Raw genomic sequence first — 17,255 nt, 5'->3', positions numbered from 1 at the left:
GTATTGTTAGTGGGGATGTAAAATACTCGTACATCTACCGCATGATCCAGCAGTTTCATTCCTGAGTAATTTCCCAAGGGAAATGAAAACATATGTCCATAAAAGATCTGTACAAAACTATTCTTAGTGGCTTTATTCATAATAGTCTAAAACTGGAAGCCTAAGTGTCCATCATTGGGAGAATGTGGTATAGTCACACAGTGGAATACCACCCAGTAATACAAAGGAACAAACGAGTAATGTGTTAAGAAGTTTGGATGAGTCTCAAGGTATCATGTTGAGTAAGAGAACCCTTGCACAGGAGTTCTTATTGAACATTTCCTATCTTGGTCTGTTTGGGCTGCTATAACAAAAACACTATAAACTGGGTGGCTTATGAGCAACAAACGTTTATTTCTCACAGTTTCAGAGGCTGGGGATTCCAAGACTAATGAGACTGCGGACTGGGTGTTTGGGGAGGGCCTGCCTCCTAGACAGCTGTCTTTTTGCTGTGTCCTCACGTGGAGGAAGGGATGAGAGAGCTGGGGCTCCTTTTGTAAGGGCACTAATCCATATAATCACCTCCCAAGGGCCCTACCTCCTAACACCATTACCAATTACCTCTAATACCCCCTGGAGATTACATTTCAACATATGAATTTTGGGGAGACACAAACATTCAGACCATAGCAATTTCATCTAGATGAAGGTTGAGAACAGGAAAATGCATCATTGGTAGCAAGAAGTAAAACAGTGGTTGCCTCTGGATAGGTGGGAGTGGAGAATGGCTGGAAAGCAGCATGAAGGAACATCCTCTGTCTTGATGAGGGTTTGGGCTACATGTATCTGCTTCCAGTAGATGCACTGCAGATGCACAGGCATATACAGTTGTTACAGATCTGTGTGCTACATAGCCTCTACATTTTACCTCAAAAGAAAAGGAATTATAAAAAAAAATTAAGCAATTAAAAAATTTAAAGTAAAAAAAAACATTAAGCAATCAGTATGTGAACTGAAGTGTTAAGGGGAATACACTGATTTATATAACTTACTTTGAAATGCATCAAAATATGGATTGACAATTGGATAGAGGAATGAGTAGAGGGATAAACATGTGATAAAGCAGTATAGAAAATGTTAATTGTAGAGTCTAGGGTGGTGGTCATGTCAGTGTTCACTATATGTTCTTAAAACTTCATGTTTGAAAATTTTTATAATAAAATCGTGGGGGGAAAATCGCTCAGGTTGAAAGGTGAAGGCCTATCAACTGGAACATATTTTATTTTAGTTTTTAATAGAGTAATATCCATTTGTGTCATTATAGTTGAATAACTCTCTTCTAAAATTAAATTTAAATAATATTGTAAAAGGTTAACCAAAGAAAGGAGTCAGCTAAAACGTCTCTTGGCCCAATTCCCAGCTGCCCAAAAGCGTTTTTCAGATTGGACTTTTACTCAGACTCCTCTGAGGCAGATGTCCCAGACTGGGGGGAAGGGGGTGTCCTTTGGGCCTTCCAGATTCTGTGCAGGACCTGAGAATGGAGCTGGCCAGCTCTGAGCTTGGCCCAGGAGCAGGCCCTTTCTCCCAGGGATGACATCATTCTAGCACAGGGATTAGTAGGAAGCAAAAGGGAACAGACTCTCCCAAAGCAATTCATTCAGAAGTCCTTCAAGTGGGGAAAGGGTATCATCTTGCTACTGTGCTGAGCCCAACTTAGGAGCCTGAGAAATGAATTCCTAGGGCACTGGAGGTTTTTTTTTTTTTTAATTTTTTTATTGTTATGTTAATCGCCATATATTACATCATTTGTTTTCGATGTAGTGTTCCATGATTCATTATTTGTTCATAACACCCAGTGCTCCATGCAGAATGAGGGCACTGGAGTTTTGCAAGCATGGTCTAGAAGCTCAAGCTCCTTCATTCTCATGGAAGGGCAGTTGGGTGGAGGAAAGAGTCTGCCTTAAATTATTCCCTGGAAGTGATCCAAATCTTCCTCCTGCCATGTAATTCTCATCATCTTTCCTCTTCTCTTTAAAGGAGGTAGAGGGAGGGCAAGGAAGGAACCACTAGTCAGCCTTAGCCTGATAAGATAAGTAGCTGCTGTGATTTCCATGAGGACTGAGAATCAGGATCCTTTACCAGGTTACCCTGCCTCTTCCGTCATCATGCCTCAGAAGGCTTTATGTTTCACCAAGGATCTTCCTGTCAGTGAACCTCAAGTTCACCCTAGATGGGAAGACCGCCACCCCCAGCCTAAATTGACCCTTTGGAACATGACCCTTCCAGGCACATCTTCTAGGTCACGACAGTGGAGAAACAATAAGAAGGACTACATGTTGAAATCTCCTCAGGGAAAGCTTTGCCCTGCCATTGGACAGAAACAGGACAGAGCTGGAAACTACCCTTACACTACCTTGGAAAAGGGCAGGTCCAGAAAGGATAGTACAGTTGCCAATTATGTGGGGAGCTTAGTGTCATGGCCGACAGCGGTGGACTGAATATTTGTGCCCCTCCAAATCCCTAAATTCATATGTTGAAACCCTAACTCCCAATATGATGATACTATGTGGTGGGCCTTGGGAGATAATCAGATTTAGATGAGGTCATGAGTGTGGAGCCCTCATGATGGGAGTAGTACCCTGAAGAGAAGAGACCAGAGAGCTTGCTCTGTCTTTCTCTGTCATGTGAGGGTGCAGCAAGAGGATAGCCACCTGCCAGCCAGGAAGAGGGCCTCACCAAGAACCTGACCATGCTGGCACTGTGAGCTTGGACTTCCAGCCTCCAGAACTGTGATCAGAACTTAGAGCTGACTAAAATAGTGACATTGATGCTGGACATGTCCACCCTCAGCTGGGCTGACTTTGAGGAGAATATCCGCCTTCATGGTATGGTCTCACAGTACGATACTGGATATTCTGTTGTTGTAGCAACCAGACAAAGAGGTGGCTTTCTAGTATGCCTCCCTGGAAGATACCAGGCCATTGAATGAGGTTTGTCCAAAGGGCCGGAATGGCATCCCATGTTTCTTTGGTATGAAGCATCTGGTGAAGCTGGTGATCTTTGCATGACCTCCTTTTCTCTGAGCAGGCACACTGCCACATGACAATGATTTCTATTAAATTTCCTTCTGGTGTAATGATTTCTATCAAGTTTTCTTCTGGAAAACCTCTTTTGAGCCTACTGTGTGAGCCACAACTATAAGCCAAAAGAACTGTCAAAAGGGAGGTTCTAACTAAGCCCCTACCCAGACCCTTGCACCACCCGCCATGACCTAGTGTCAGTAGTATGTGTGTTTCAAGTTGTTTTACTGTTCTGGCCAGTCGCCTTTAAGACCAATGATATCCCTCTTCCTTGGCTCACTGACCTCTTTAACATAGTGCTTCAGAGGGTTCACTGGCCAGTAAGAGCAGGAGCCAGTGGGAGTCCTTCCTAGAGGAGGCAGTAATGGCAACTGTCAGTACTCTTTCCCATGGACACCGTGGGGTGATGGCTATTTTCCCAAGTGTCTTCTGGCAGGCAGATCTCTCATGCTGTGGTGACTCCTGTTTCTTTTCTCCTGATTGACATTGGCCACTGGAGGATCCTGAAGAGTTTGCCTTTCTAGAACTCAGATTTCTATAACACGAATGTTGATTTAAACAGACAGAATATTGCTCAGGCTGTTGCTTTAATAGTCAAGTGTTAGCTTAGAACTGGCCTTCATGAAGTATGCTTTCAATGCACAGCACAGAGCACAAAACTACTTGAGATGTTATATATGCACAGTTGAATTTTGGTGACTAGATGATAAAAAATTGGCACTTGCCCATAGATGTGGGTTGCCTGGTTTTCAAGAGTCAAAGTACTTCAGGAATTTTACTTTCCTAAGAGCATTAGTTTTTAAGAGAACCTTTTGACTAACTTCATTCCAAAGCATCTCCGCCTTCTTCACAGAACATTTACTACAAGGTTTACTGTGTCAGCCTCTGAAGGCTAAATGAGCACCATTCTCTGGTGGAAAGCCATTTCTAATGACAGTGCTTTTAGTTGCCAGTTAAGGAATGCTGGCAGTCCAGGAGAGCACCAACACCACTCAGACTGGACCCTAATGCAGGTCCCAGACAGCTCTGCCCCTCGTAATGTAGTCACTTCACTTCCATGTCTTCATCTGTCTGACTCGCATACTCAGATTGTATATGACGAAGATGGAAGGCAGCGATCTGCCATTCAGTCAGTGTCATATAATTCATATTGTTCGGATTCCTCAAACTAACATCAGTGATTCTGTTTCTGGAACAATATGTATCACTGAGGTAATTTTTTTCTTGGAGTATCATGACAACATAGTATGCAATTCATGGTGACAAATTAATTTTACTCTATTATCTCCTCACTTTCCCAAACCACATGTATAAGAGCAGTATTTTACTCTGAAATGCCCAACTGGTTGTTTAAGCCATTCATTTAAAATGCAAAGATTAACATTTTTTTCAGATGACTATTTGCTAACTTTCTGAAGCTACTGACTAAACAAATGTGAGTAAAACTTCTCACTGCTACAAATTGCCAATAACACTACTTCCAAAAGGAGTAGTAAAGTGGGAAGGCCAATCAGAGCAACTCTGAGCCTAGTGGCCTAAGTCATTGCCAGATGGATTTCAACTGTAGTGATTTTGGTGGATAGTTTCTTTTTTTTTTTTTTAAAGATTTTATTTATTTATTTGAGAGAGAGCAAAAGAGCAAGAGAGAGAGAGAGAGCAAACACGAGCTGGGAGAGGGACAGTGGGAGAGGGAGAAGCAGACTCCCCACTGAGCAGGGAGCCTCATATGGGGCTCAGTCCCAGGACCCTGAGATCATAACCGACTGAGCCACCCAGGCACCCCTGTGGTGGATATTTCTACTTAGACCCAGGACAAATCTAGGTTTGGGGAGGTCTAAAGCTTTTACAATTTTAGAGCCCTTCTTGGGGAAAGAAATTCAAAAATATGAATACAGAATTACTGAGGCAAAAGTTAAGCTTTGTTATCTTCATGGTAAATTCAGCTCTGAGTGAGACCAGTTAAAACCCCACAAATTGGTGGGTGCCTGAGTGGCTCAGTTGTTAAGCGTCTGCCTTCAGCTCAGGTCATGGTCCCAAGGTCCTGGGATCGAGCCCTTCATCACGCTCCCTGCTCGGTGGGAAGCCTGCTTCTCCCTCTCCCACTCCCCCTGCTTGTGTTCCCTCTCTCACTGTGTCTCTGTCAAGTAAATAAATAAAATCTTTTTTTAAAAACCCACAAATTGGAAGTAACTCTTATTATTTTATCAGCATTTTATAATACCAGCTACTGTAAATATTTAAGGTGCTTTGACACATGATATTTCTTAACAGTTGAAGGCTTCTGAAATGCTTAAAACATTTTATAACATAATCAATAGGGGAAGTGGCAACTCAAACCCTGCTGATGTGTCCTTCCAGTCTATAAATATTTAGGAAATAGTTAAAAACTAGATGGATGATGCTAACAATAAGAAAATAGCCAAGAGAACTGAAAGCAAAACTGATAAGGAAAGGACCTTTTGAGTTTTTGATTGAAATAGAGTAGATTTTTATAAGCCAAAAATCCCAAATGGTTGTTTAAGTCATTTATTTGAAATGAGACCAGTTGTAAGACATTATCACTTAGCCAGGTACATACATGGTGCTTCTTTGGCTTATTCACTCATTCAAGTGTTTCAATAGTTGTAGCTTTTTCTAACACTCATTAAAATGAATATAAAACTATTGAAGTAAACAATACTCATTATTACAAGTACTGTTTTACTTTAACAAAACCACCTGAAACCATTGTAGGTTTGGAAACCATTGGAAGGAAGCATAGAATTCCTGGCAGGGGAAGATCAAATACAAAGGCATGAGAAAACATGGTTTATCTTGAGAATTCCAAGTGCCTTGGAATAAGAGGTGTGGAACAGGGAATGTCAAGGGATAAGACTGAAAGATAAACAGGGGTCCAGAATACAGATAGTCTGGTTTGCCTGGCGGAAGAGAGACTTCACCTGAAAGGCCCTGGGAAACCGTGGAAGGATATTAAGTGGGAAGTAAGCGCCAGGATGAGATTTGTGGTTTTGAAAGATCAATCTAGTGGCAATGTGGAGAGTGGATTGGAGGACAAGGAGATGGAAGGTGGGAACACTGCTGCAATAATTCTACCGGGCAAAGGAAAAGATGGATTAGAAAACCTGGGGAAGATGGCCAGAAGAATTTAGTGGATCACTGGCAGTGGAGGTTGAAGATTTGTCCCATCTCTATTCTCCACCATAACCCAAGACCAAGTTCACTGCCCACAAGTGGGAAAGGGAGGGGCTTGGATGACTGCCAAGTTTCCAGACTGGGTGGTTGTAAAGTAGTGCCATTAACTAGGATGTTTTTGGGAGGTAAGCTGTAAAAGGGATATAATGAGCACAGTTTGGGGTACACTAAATCTGAAGGCCTATGGTACATTCAGGTGTAGATATCTAGCAGACAGTTTGGGGGAAGAGTGAGACCTAGAGACAGAGATATGAGGTCATCGACAGTCATAGGAGAGATGACAGTGAGAGAGGCATTTCGAACCGGGAGAGAAAAAGGCCAAGGTCAGCACCCTGGGGAATCCCAAGGTTTTAATTGCTTGGAGAAGAAAGGCAACTAGCAAAAGCAACTGAGAAAGAATCCTCAGGGAGGCGGGGAAAGAACCAGTAATGAGAGTTGTACAGAAACCAATGAAGGAGCAAGTTTTAAGAAAAATGCAATGATCGGCAAGGTCAAATACCTCAAAAAGGTGAAGCCCTCGTGGGGTCTGTGAATGATGGTGGAGTTTCAGTGGAGTTGGGGAAGGGAGAGGGTGGGTGACTGTTTGGGAAGTGGAGGACCCTTTCCTCCAAGTTGAGGCGTGAGTTGGGAGGCAGACAAGTGAAGGGAGAACCAGTAGCTGGAGGGTCATGTAGGCATGAGGGTTCTTTTCTAAGAGAGGAGACACTCAAACTTATTTACATGCAGGAAAGCAGCCAAAAGAATTAGGTTAAAATTGAATGAAATTGAGGACAGTTAAAGAAAGCAAACTCCTTGAGGAGAAGGAAAAGGATGAGATCAAAGAGTGTGGAAGGGCAAGGACAGGGGGAAGTTGGAAACCCCATGCACTGCTGGGTGGAAATGTAAAAGGGTACAGCCACTGTCGGAAAGTTTAGTGGTTCTTCAAAAAGTTGAGCATAGAATTACCATATGGCTCAACAATTCCCCACAAAGAATTGAAAAGAGGGACTCAAATAGATACTTGTACCCAAATGTTCATTGCAGCATTATTCACAATTACCAAAAGATGGAAACAATCCAAGTGTCTATGAACAGATGAATGGATAAACAAAATACAGTATATACATATGACAGGATATTACTCAGCCATAAAAAGGAATGAAGTTCTGACACATGCTACGTGGATGAACCTTGAAAACACTATACTAAGTGAAGTAAACCACTTAAATATTGTATGATCCATTTATATGAGATATCTAAAAAAGGCAACTTCATGGAGACACAAAGTAGATTAGAGGTTATCAAGGGCTGGGGGCAGGGGGAGTTACTGCATAATAGAGTTTCTGTTTGGGGTGATGGAAGAGTTTAAAAAATAGATGGTAGCAATAATTTCACAATGTTGTGAATATAATTAATGCCACTAATTTGTACACTTAAAAATAGTGAACTAAAATGGCCTGCTTCATGTTATACATATTTTACCATAATAAAATGTAATGTCGGCCATAATATACATGATTCAGTTCATTCAATTTGGTTCATAAAATATTCAATTCTTTGATTTTTTTTGTTTTAAAAAAATATGAAGGGATTAATTCTGAGCAAGATAGGGATATTCTTCCTCTGTCCTTCCTGTGCTTTGGAGGCATAGGTGAGCATGTGTCCAGACCTAGCTAAGATAGCCCTTGTCCCCAGGGACATTAAGGGAGTTCCTGACAGCCTCTATTTCTTTTGCTAAACAAGAGGCAAGTTCCTGCGCTTGGCGTGGACAGGATGGGGAGAGGTTTAGTAAGGAACTGGAGGAGAGCAGTGAAGGTTAAGAGTGGCCATGAAGGGAAATGGGAGAGAGAACTGAAAAGGATACATAGAACTGCTAAGGAATTTTCCTGACCCAGCTGAGACTGGCACACGGCTCCTGGGTAGTGTTTTGTCTTCACAGCTTGTTTGTTTTCCACAGCTGCACCAGGCATAGGAATCAGAGAAGCTGGATTGCTATTCTGCTCCTGGGTGGGGTGTTTGTGGCATGGGCACAGCGGATGACTAATGGCCTAAGAGGGCAATCTGAGAGGGCATATAAAAGAATGGTTCCCAGGGCCAACCAAGGGATGCAGACTTGATACAAACGAGGAGTCTGCAGGAGACCCATGACCCTGGAGAAAGTGAAATTGAAATGTGAAAGTGGGTGTAATGAAAGTGAGGAGCAAGAGATTGGATAGGATTTTGGACTTTAAGTGTTGCAGAGGTAGGACTCTGCTGGTTGATGATATTACTGAAGGTGGAGTTGTGGAAATGGTGTATTACAGTAGACTAACTGCTGTCACAAGTAGATGAAAAGATGTATAATGGCTTAATTATAGTAGAAGTTTATTTCTTATTCAAGTAAATAGTCCATGGTGGTCTTAGGAGTGTTCTCCTTCACTGTAATTCAAGAACCCAAGGTGATGGAGGCTCTGTCATCTTCAGTCAGATCAAGATCATCCAGACATTGACATCCAGTTGGCACAAAGATAAAGAGCAGGGAGGAGCACACATAGGTGGTCTTATGGGCCGGGTGCACAGGAGGAGGTACACATCATCTCTTCATATGACATTGGCCAGAACATGGTCACATGGCCATGCCAAATTGCCAGGAAGTCTGAGAAATGTGTAGCTGTGGGTCCTGGAAAAAAGAGCAACCAGCAGCCCTGGTTACACTTGAGCCTCAAAGTCATTTTTTTAAAGCATCTGATGTTGTGATGCTGCTACTTAGTTTTGTTCTTAAGTCCAGAGATAAGTTTCAAAAAGACTAACTTTATAAAGATAGCTGAAGTGAAAAAGCCTTATCTGACCATACATGGGAAGCCTTCACTTCTAATTCTGTTCCTTGTATTTATTCTGGTGGGTTTTTTTTTTTTTTTTTAATCTAGGCAGACATCTCTGTAACCCAGTTTCCTCATTTGATGAAGTGAGTTTCATTCTTTTTCCTTCATCAGAAATGTGTACAAGATATTTTTGGTAATAGGGCCCCTTTATCACCCACTTTGTGCCAGCAGCGAATATTAAATAACGGGGAGATACCCATTAAGTCACTGAAGGCATTAGCCCTCACAATGAGCCCAAATGGATTTTGTGTCGGATTTAAGGGCAAGACCCATTTTGTTCTGACTGTTACTTTAACAAATGAGGTAAAGACTTCTTTTTGAGCCACACAGATGTTTTTTTTTCTGTAAACAAGCTGCTCAGTGTTGGTTTTTTAAACTAGGTGAAGTCTTCCTAATATGTATATTGTCCACCTCAGATTTTCCACCAATAGGAACGCAAGGCAAGCACAGCATCAGCTGAGAGTCATTGGCTGATAATGTTGAGCTCATAGTCACTCCCCCCCACATTGAGCTGTTGAGGGGGGTGGGCAGGGTAGGGGGTGGGAATTGTAGAGGACACCAAAGAGGAATTTCCTCTCCAGAAGAGAGTTTGCTCCAACAACTATATGTTAAGATTCTAAGGGTCTTGGTGTAGACTGGAGTAGTTCACCATCTTACTTTCCAAAATTACATGGAAGTTCTTCTGAAAACAAACTCTTTGTCTTGGTAAGGAGAGGTCCTTTAAAGAAACATGGTGAATTACTACAAAGTAGTAGGGGTGCCTCAAAATGCATCCCCCTCTGATATTAAGAAGGCTTACCACCGTTAGCTCTTCAGGTACATCCAGACAAGAACCCAGAAAACAGGGAGGCAGCTGAGGAGAAATTCAAACAAGTAGCAGAAGCCTATGAGGTCTTGTCTGATGTCGAGAAACGCAACAACTATGACAAGTCCAAAGAGAACCACATCAAAATGGAAGATACAAGCGACTGCAGAGACAAAAACTGCTTAAAAGAGGAACCACGGTTTGAGAAGTCACACTGTGGGTTTCAAAATGTCTTTGAAGACAAAGACTTCTTCTCAGGAGATTATTTTTCCACTGGTCATGTGGGTAAGGCTAGGAGATTTCGCTCCTCCTCCTTTGATGTGATCCCCATATTGGACACAGGATTTTCCACGTTTGTATCCCTGGGCTCCAGACCAAGTCCCCCTTCCTCTGGGACATCTGTGCCCTTTGTAAGCAGTGGAATGGGAAACTTCAGACTGGTCACAACTTGTAGCCAGATAGTGAATGGCAAGAGAGTTGTTACAAAGAAAGTTCTAGAAAACGTGAGAGGGAAGACTGAGGTGGAAAAAGACAGACTATTTCGTCAAATTCGTCCACGTCTTCGGTAAGGAGTCTGTGCTTTGTTCTTTCACAGGGAGACTTTCCTATAAGGAAAGTCTGATGCTTATCTCTGTTCTTTCACAGGGAGACTTTCCTATAAGGAAACTCTGATGCTTATCAAAGACAGAATTGGAATCTGAGAGTGTGTTGAACTAGAACGGACAGAAGTCAGCTTAGTCCAAACCTCTCGTTTCACAAAGGAAAGAAATAATGGGCCAGATAATACACAAGAAAATAAGAAGCAGCAGAGTCTGGCTTCCACCCCATCTTCTGGTTCTAACTGAGCCTTCTTTTCCTCTGCACGATATTTGGGACAGTGGAGGTTACCACCACAAATATGATCTTCCGGGTTAGTTGCAGGGCCCTACCATCAGAAAGCCCATTGACTTCTCTTTGACTTTTTCCCTGTCCTTCCTTGCTATTAACCAGTTTCCTCTTTCTTGACAGCCACTCTTTTTCTCTTCCTAACCTCTTTCTCTTTTCTCTTCCTACCTCATCTTCCCATACATTTCCAATGGACCATATCACAATTAGGCTCAGTTGAAAGATCTACCAAGGTGTAGATTAGTGTTTGTAGAGAGAAAGAGTGAAAAGTAAATGGGTTAAGATTTTTTTTATATACTTTTTTAAAAATAGCATTTATTGAGTACTTGGTAGGTATCAGGCATTCTACTTCACCTGTGTTATCTCAATAATCCTTTCAGCAGTGAAATACAGTAACTATTCTTCCTCCATCATATAGATAAGGAAATGAGGCTTAGAGAGATTAAGTAACTTGCCTAGGCCCCACCTAATAAGCAATAAAATAATGTCTTACTCTAAAACACATGCTTATCTACTGAGCTATGACATCTAAGGATCCCACTCATTTATTTTTACATCTAGGGTCTTGCACTCATTGGAAATTTACACCTATCATCTCTAAACCTTAACTTCCATGCATGAGTACTTGCTGGAACTTATTAAGTAGGCAAAGATTTCTTGCATAAATATTATTGTTCAATGAGTACTTGGTTACTCTTACATGAAAACAGAAGCCATATACAAAGTTTCACTGACACTGACAAATGATTATCCCTTAACACAGGGATGTAATCAGGATACCAAGATGTGAACTATCTTTTTGTTTTGGCTTTAATCATGATGTACATGCAAAATCATGGGATTTTTTTTTTAATGTTTATTTAACTGGATCTGGTCACCCTCCAACCCCTTCATTTATGCTAATAAACAGACTGGGGTACAGAGGAGTGGCTGCTTGTGGAAAATTACTGATGGAGTCTACATCAGAAACTCTGTCTTCCGGTTCCCAATCTCATGCTCATTCTAGTACACCATGCTGACTGGCAAAATCTGGATTTCATTTGCATCTCAGTCTTTTATAGAAGTTATGTAACAAATGATTCGCTTCCTTAATCAAGGAACTTTTCTGTGTTTGCAATTTTTATGAGACAAATTTTTGATGTAGTCTTTGAGCTTTTTTAATCTCACCAAATCTTCTGAACTTGAACAGGAATACGCCTACATCCCTCTGGCAAAGGGTAGCATTCAGGCAGGGAGCACACTTCCAGAAAGGAAGCAGTAGATGGATTTGGAATTGGAACACATCCTGTTCTTGCCGCTTAGTAGTCATTGAGAACCTCCTGTCTGTCAGGCACTGTGCTAGGTGCCTTACGTGAATGAATAATTTCTAATCTCTAGAATCCTTCAGGGGGTTATTTTCATTTTGCAAGGGAGGAAACTGAGGCTCAGAAAAGTCAGGTCCTTTACACAGGGTCACACAATAAGCTGTGGAGACAGGGTTCAGACTACAGTTTGCTTGACCTGGAAGCTCACATTTCCATCACGTTGTATTCCACTGCCATTCATCTGAGTTGCTATAGTCATGACCAAAGAGGAACATTTGTTTATGTATGAGTTATATTCATTTCCAATTTTTAAAATGAGGATTTCCAGATGGAGCTTTCTTTTACCAGCCCTAGTGTGAGGTGAACTGCAGTGTGGCTACTGAACAAAGGGAAAATCAAATTGGAGCATGAAACTTGATTTTCCATTTTGTCTTAAATAAAATCCAAATTTCAGCATTTTTCACAGACATACTTGGCTTTTGACAGAAATGCTGAGTTGTAGAAGGACTTTTTTGCCACCAAAGATAAAAAAAAAAATTCACTTTCAGTTAGTCAAGGAAGTTTTCTTGCGTAGAAGTGAAAGCAGTGTCATCTCTTCCTGATGCCCATTTAAAATATGTAGGAAGTTAAGTATGAGCAAACAACAAGAAAGGAAAGATGGAGAGCAGGAAGGGTTTTGCTGTTTTCTAAAGTGTTCCAAGTGAGTCCATCTTCATCTCAGTCAATCTAAGATAGACGGTGAGCTTTGAAGGGACCTATGATTCAGATTTCTGTGACCTCAGAGTGCCTTCAGAACGGCTACTGTGGTTTTCACATGTCATAAGTTCCTCTGCCAATTCTCATCCTTACAGGTTTTACTGATGGGCAGTCTTTGGGCTTACTAGCTGCACAGGGAGAAGAAAATATTTTATGGTTGGAAAGTCAAATCATCTGTCCCGAAATAATTTGCCACTCTTGCCCTGTCAACTAACTGCTTTTTTATGCACCACGTTTTTGAATAGTTGTCTCTCACAAATTAATGTAAGACCTTTTTTTTCTAGTTGTCAGCAAAATAAAGGTTTCCAGAGTTCAAAAACACCATAGAGCAGTTAGAAGTAATTCCTTGTCCTTCTGTTCTGGCTCATGGTAGGTGGTTGACAAATGACATGAGGACCATGGGCCTGTTGAGGAATAATGACAAGTGATCATATAACTCATAGCTCAGGAAGCATTTGCGAAAGTAATAGGTGACAGAATCCTGTCAGAAACCCAAAAATCCCCACATTACCAACCAAGGAGACAGAGGAGGAAAGAATTTACCTAAGGTCAGAAAGTGGGTGTTTCTTCAGCCCGCTAGACCAGTGCTGTTTCTCCACACACTAAGACATACAAAGCACATTTTCTTCATATCCGGGCAAAACACAAGGGAGTTTGGAAGAATGGCCTTGTTGGGGACATTGTAGGAAAGAATCACAATTTTATGTAGTTGCAGTTACACCCCCAGTCCCCTTTTCTGTCCATCAGTGGGGAAGAAGGGTACAGACATATGTCTGTACAGACATGTCGAGGCTTACTGAACATGCACAGCTGGTCCATCTCTTGGGCCCAGGCCCCCTAAGAGCCAGCTCCCTTGTCCCCACAATAAAAAAATAACAAAAATAAGGTGGTATTCAGCATCTTTCTCAGTGATCCCTTTCCAAAAGTTCCAAACTACTTTCTGTATTTGGGATCCATATCCCTTTCATGGAAAGCCTGTTTATAGCTCATCCCCAAAGCTTTGTGGTCTCCAGGGCACTCTGGTTGGGTACCTGAAGGGGGTGGGAAGTGGACTCTGAGAGAGCTCTACCCCTCACTACCTTATCTGGAATCTTGAGGACCCACTGAGAGGAAGTATGGTAGGGCCCTCAACATGAGAGGTTGATTTTTGGGTTGAGGCAGGATGGTTCTTCTTTTAAAGGACAGGAAAGAAGTTCACAGAGAGTGAATCATTTTTCCACTGCCCATTGTTGTGATTGACAAGATTCCAGAAAACCAGGATTGTACAACCCCATTGGTTCACCTATACTACACATATTTACTTCCAAGTTTCAAGAGAAACAAAGGCGTTATGGAAAGAACATCAACTTTGGCTTTAGGCAGATGAGTTCAAATCCTCTGTTTTCCTTGCCTAACTTCTTGATCTTAGGCATGTTAACTTCTCGCCTTGGTCCTTGGTTTGCCTGTAAAATTAAGCTGATAATCCCTGCCTGTCCTAATATATAGAGTTGTTTGAGGAATTAAGTACACAGAAATTTTGCACAAACTTCAATACATTTTATAAATGGAAAGTGTCATTATTTCTTTCAGAAACAATATCTCTGATCCTTACAGGTATATGTGCCAAGCCTGCTGTCAGTTTTTTAAGATGCAACTTTAGGGATGTGATCTTGAAAACGAGATCAGCTATGGATTGTATTTAATCCAAAACTAAAAGTGGAAGATGGAACATAAAAATAGAGGAGTCCATTTTTTTCCATTTGACCCAAGTAAAAAAAAGTAATGTTTTAGCTTGAGGACAATCAATATGTCTTTTTCCTTTGAACTTCTTTTGTTCTTCATTATCCTTGCACTTTTGGACTTAATGTTGGTTTTACCCTCTGCTTCCATTATAGGAAATTGATGGAAAATCCCTGCTATTGATGACAAGAAATGACGTGTTGACGGGACTTCAGTTAAAACTGGGGCCTGCTCTGAAAATCTACGAGTATCATGTAAAACCTCTGCAGACAAAGCATCTAAAGAACAACTCTTCATAGTACAGTCAAGTTGGGGTCTTAGACCTCAAAAAATACATAATGACATAATTTAGTTTCATGTGATGAAACTTTGTAAACAGAATACATACATGTGTATATGTAAAGAATTTCAGTCAAATGAAACGTTATCCTATGGGATAGACTAGGCAATCCATCGGCTGACCTGAACTCAGCCAGGAGGAGCAGGGAGGACTTGTGGACAGCATGGGTTTCCTGGTGGAGCTTGTCAAACAGAGTTATCTTTGACATGGTTGGACACCCCTCCCCACCAAAGGGGTTTTCTTCAGATGGCTTTCCCAAAATCCTTGAAAAAGTATTGAATGGCATGATCCTCTGGTTACAGATGTAGGGAGATTAAAGACAAGAAAACTTGGGGAAGGGGAGAAAAGAGAGAGAGTTTGCTGTCTCCCTTGAATCCCTCTGCTCCTTAGAGTTTGTGTTATTGGGATGGAATTGCCAACACCCTCTTTTATAGAGGGTCCTCCACTTGACCTTATTAAGGTTTCACTGGGATATACTGGAATGTTTGAGAGGAATGTGCATCATGGCCCCTACAGGAGCAGAACCTCTGAAAAGAGAAACTCTGTTGTGTCTTGGGGATCTCCATCCATATTCAGCTTCTTTCACAGGGGTAATGGTATTTTCTGCATAGATTTACTTTCAGATCAGCTCTTTGTTTCCAAAGAAGAAAGCATTTTTTCACTTTATGGTTTGTATTTATACTGATTTGTTTCTGAAGGAATTTGCCAAGAGTTACAGATCAAAAAGCCTTGTTACTAGTACAGAATATTTTTATATATATTCCTTCATGATGGTGTAATATTTTTTTAATTGCTCTGATGCTTTGTTTGATTCTTGGTTCGAGTACTTGTTTTTAAGAACTTGAAAAAAAGCGAGCTTGCTACATCTCTGTTCAAAGAGACATTTGTTCAAATCTCTGTGTGTCAATGCCTTGTTGAATTGGTGCTTTGTGGTCGCAATAAAGCATTGCTTCAGTTTATTGCCAGTGTGTGTTTAATCTTTTCTGTTTGGTTGCCTCTTCAGTTGAGATTAAGGATTAAGGTCATTCCTCAACACCAGGGAAAGAAAGTTAAGCCTAAAAAAAACCCAAAACAACAACAACAAACTTTCAATACATAAAACATTTTGATCTATTTGTGGGTTTATCTTCTTTATAAACTGCATTGTCCAAGTAGGCCTTATTCCTTCTCTTGCCCCCATCCAAAAACCAATTTTAGGTGCCATTTTAGCCAAAGAATTTTTCTTCTTCTTCTTTTTTTTTCTGTAGGCTAGTGGGGGTCATGATTTTCTGGAAATTCTGATGAAAGCTATGTTCTTTCTCTCCAGGCAAAAGCTCATATTCCCACATATAAAACTTTGCAGAGTTGATGGACTCCCCGAAGTTCTTCTATCTTCCCCTTCCTCAAGTTAAGAGCTGCTATTTTAGAGGGTGTTATAATTCAATCTCCTGTGAAGATAATTTCTCTAAAGAACAGAAAGTCTGAAGATGAGAGTGGAAAAAACACAGGAAGTGGTGTAATGAGTGGGGTTGAAAAATGCATTCCAAATTAATTCAATTATGGAGTGTATGGAGTGTCTGAAATTTAAGTAATGCTTTGTTTTGCATGCTAAGTGGGAGAAGGGGTTACAAAAGAGACATTTTCCATCCCCATGTTTTCACAGTCTACAGAACATGCAAAACTAAAAGGCAGAATATAGTTAAGTACTCTGGGGAGCGGTAGTGATAAAAAGTGAGAGGTGTACCTGCTGGAGATGCGGGCAGGAAAGAAGGGACACAGGATACAATAGAAGGAAAATGGGATGAAGAACTGAACTTACCCCTCTGAAAGACTTTCCCACAAGTGAAATAGTAATGACAAGTGACCCCTCTCGGCCTCAAAGGGATAGCATGAGAATGTCCCAGCCCCACTTCGGCACATCCACCTGATACTTTATGTATGAGTCTGGAAAAGATTTGGCTATAATCTAAAACTGCCTCCCTGCCTTCACCCACCCCCCTGCCAGGTAATATAAACAAGACAGAACGGTGTCTTCATGTAAAACATCCAGGGGGACCAGGGATGGCATGGCTCTCCATGATGTTAGGGATTCCTCCCACCTTTTTGCTCCATCATGCATGCTGTTTATTCCCAGAATCCTTTCATGGCCCAAGACGGCTGCTTCAGCTTTCCCCATCACCACCTGACTTCCAACCAACAGGAAGAAAAAAGGGAAAAGAACATACTGCCTCTCTCTAAGGACACTTCCAAGAAATTGCACAAACTACTTCCTCTTATATCTTGCTGTCCAGAATTCTGTCACATTGCCATACTGAAGCTACAAGAGAGGCTTGAAATAATTCTTTTCCTTAAAGCCCATGGGCCCAACTAAACAAA

At 41.3% G+C, this 17,255-nt stretch overlaps 1 protein-coding gene and 1 pseudogene across 1 annotated transcript in view; both read left to right on the top strand.

Moving 5' to 3' along the window:
• SAMD13 (sterile alpha motif domain containing 13) overlaps window positions 1-15,831 on the top strand; it is a 36,402-nt gene extending 20,571 nt beyond the window's left edge. The window contains exon 4 of the mRNA XM_088022950.1: window positions 14,716-15,831. Coding sequence (XP_087879076.1) covers window positions 14,716-14,859 — 144 coding nt within the window. The 3' untranslated portion in view covers window positions 14,860-15,831. The remainder of the gene's footprint in view (window positions 1-14,715) is intronic.
• Window positions 9,822-10,465, top strand: LOC148164510 (dnaJ homolog subfamily B member 8-like; annotated as a pseudogene).
• Window positions 15,832-17,255: the final 1,424 nt, after the last annotated feature.

This window comes from Eumetopias jubatus, unplaced genomic scaffold (genome assembly GCF_037043125.1).
Source record: "Eumetopias jubatus isolate StellerSeaLion01/CBP00866 unplaced genomic scaffold, mEumJub1_p1.0 scaffold_4, whole genome shotgun sequence".
NCBI lineage: Eukaryota > Metazoa > Chordata > Mammalia > Carnivora > Otariidae > Eumetopias > Eumetopias jubatus.
The sequence above is the reverse complement of the archived record's forward strand: the minus strand, read 5'-3'. Positions and strand labels throughout refer to the sequence as shown.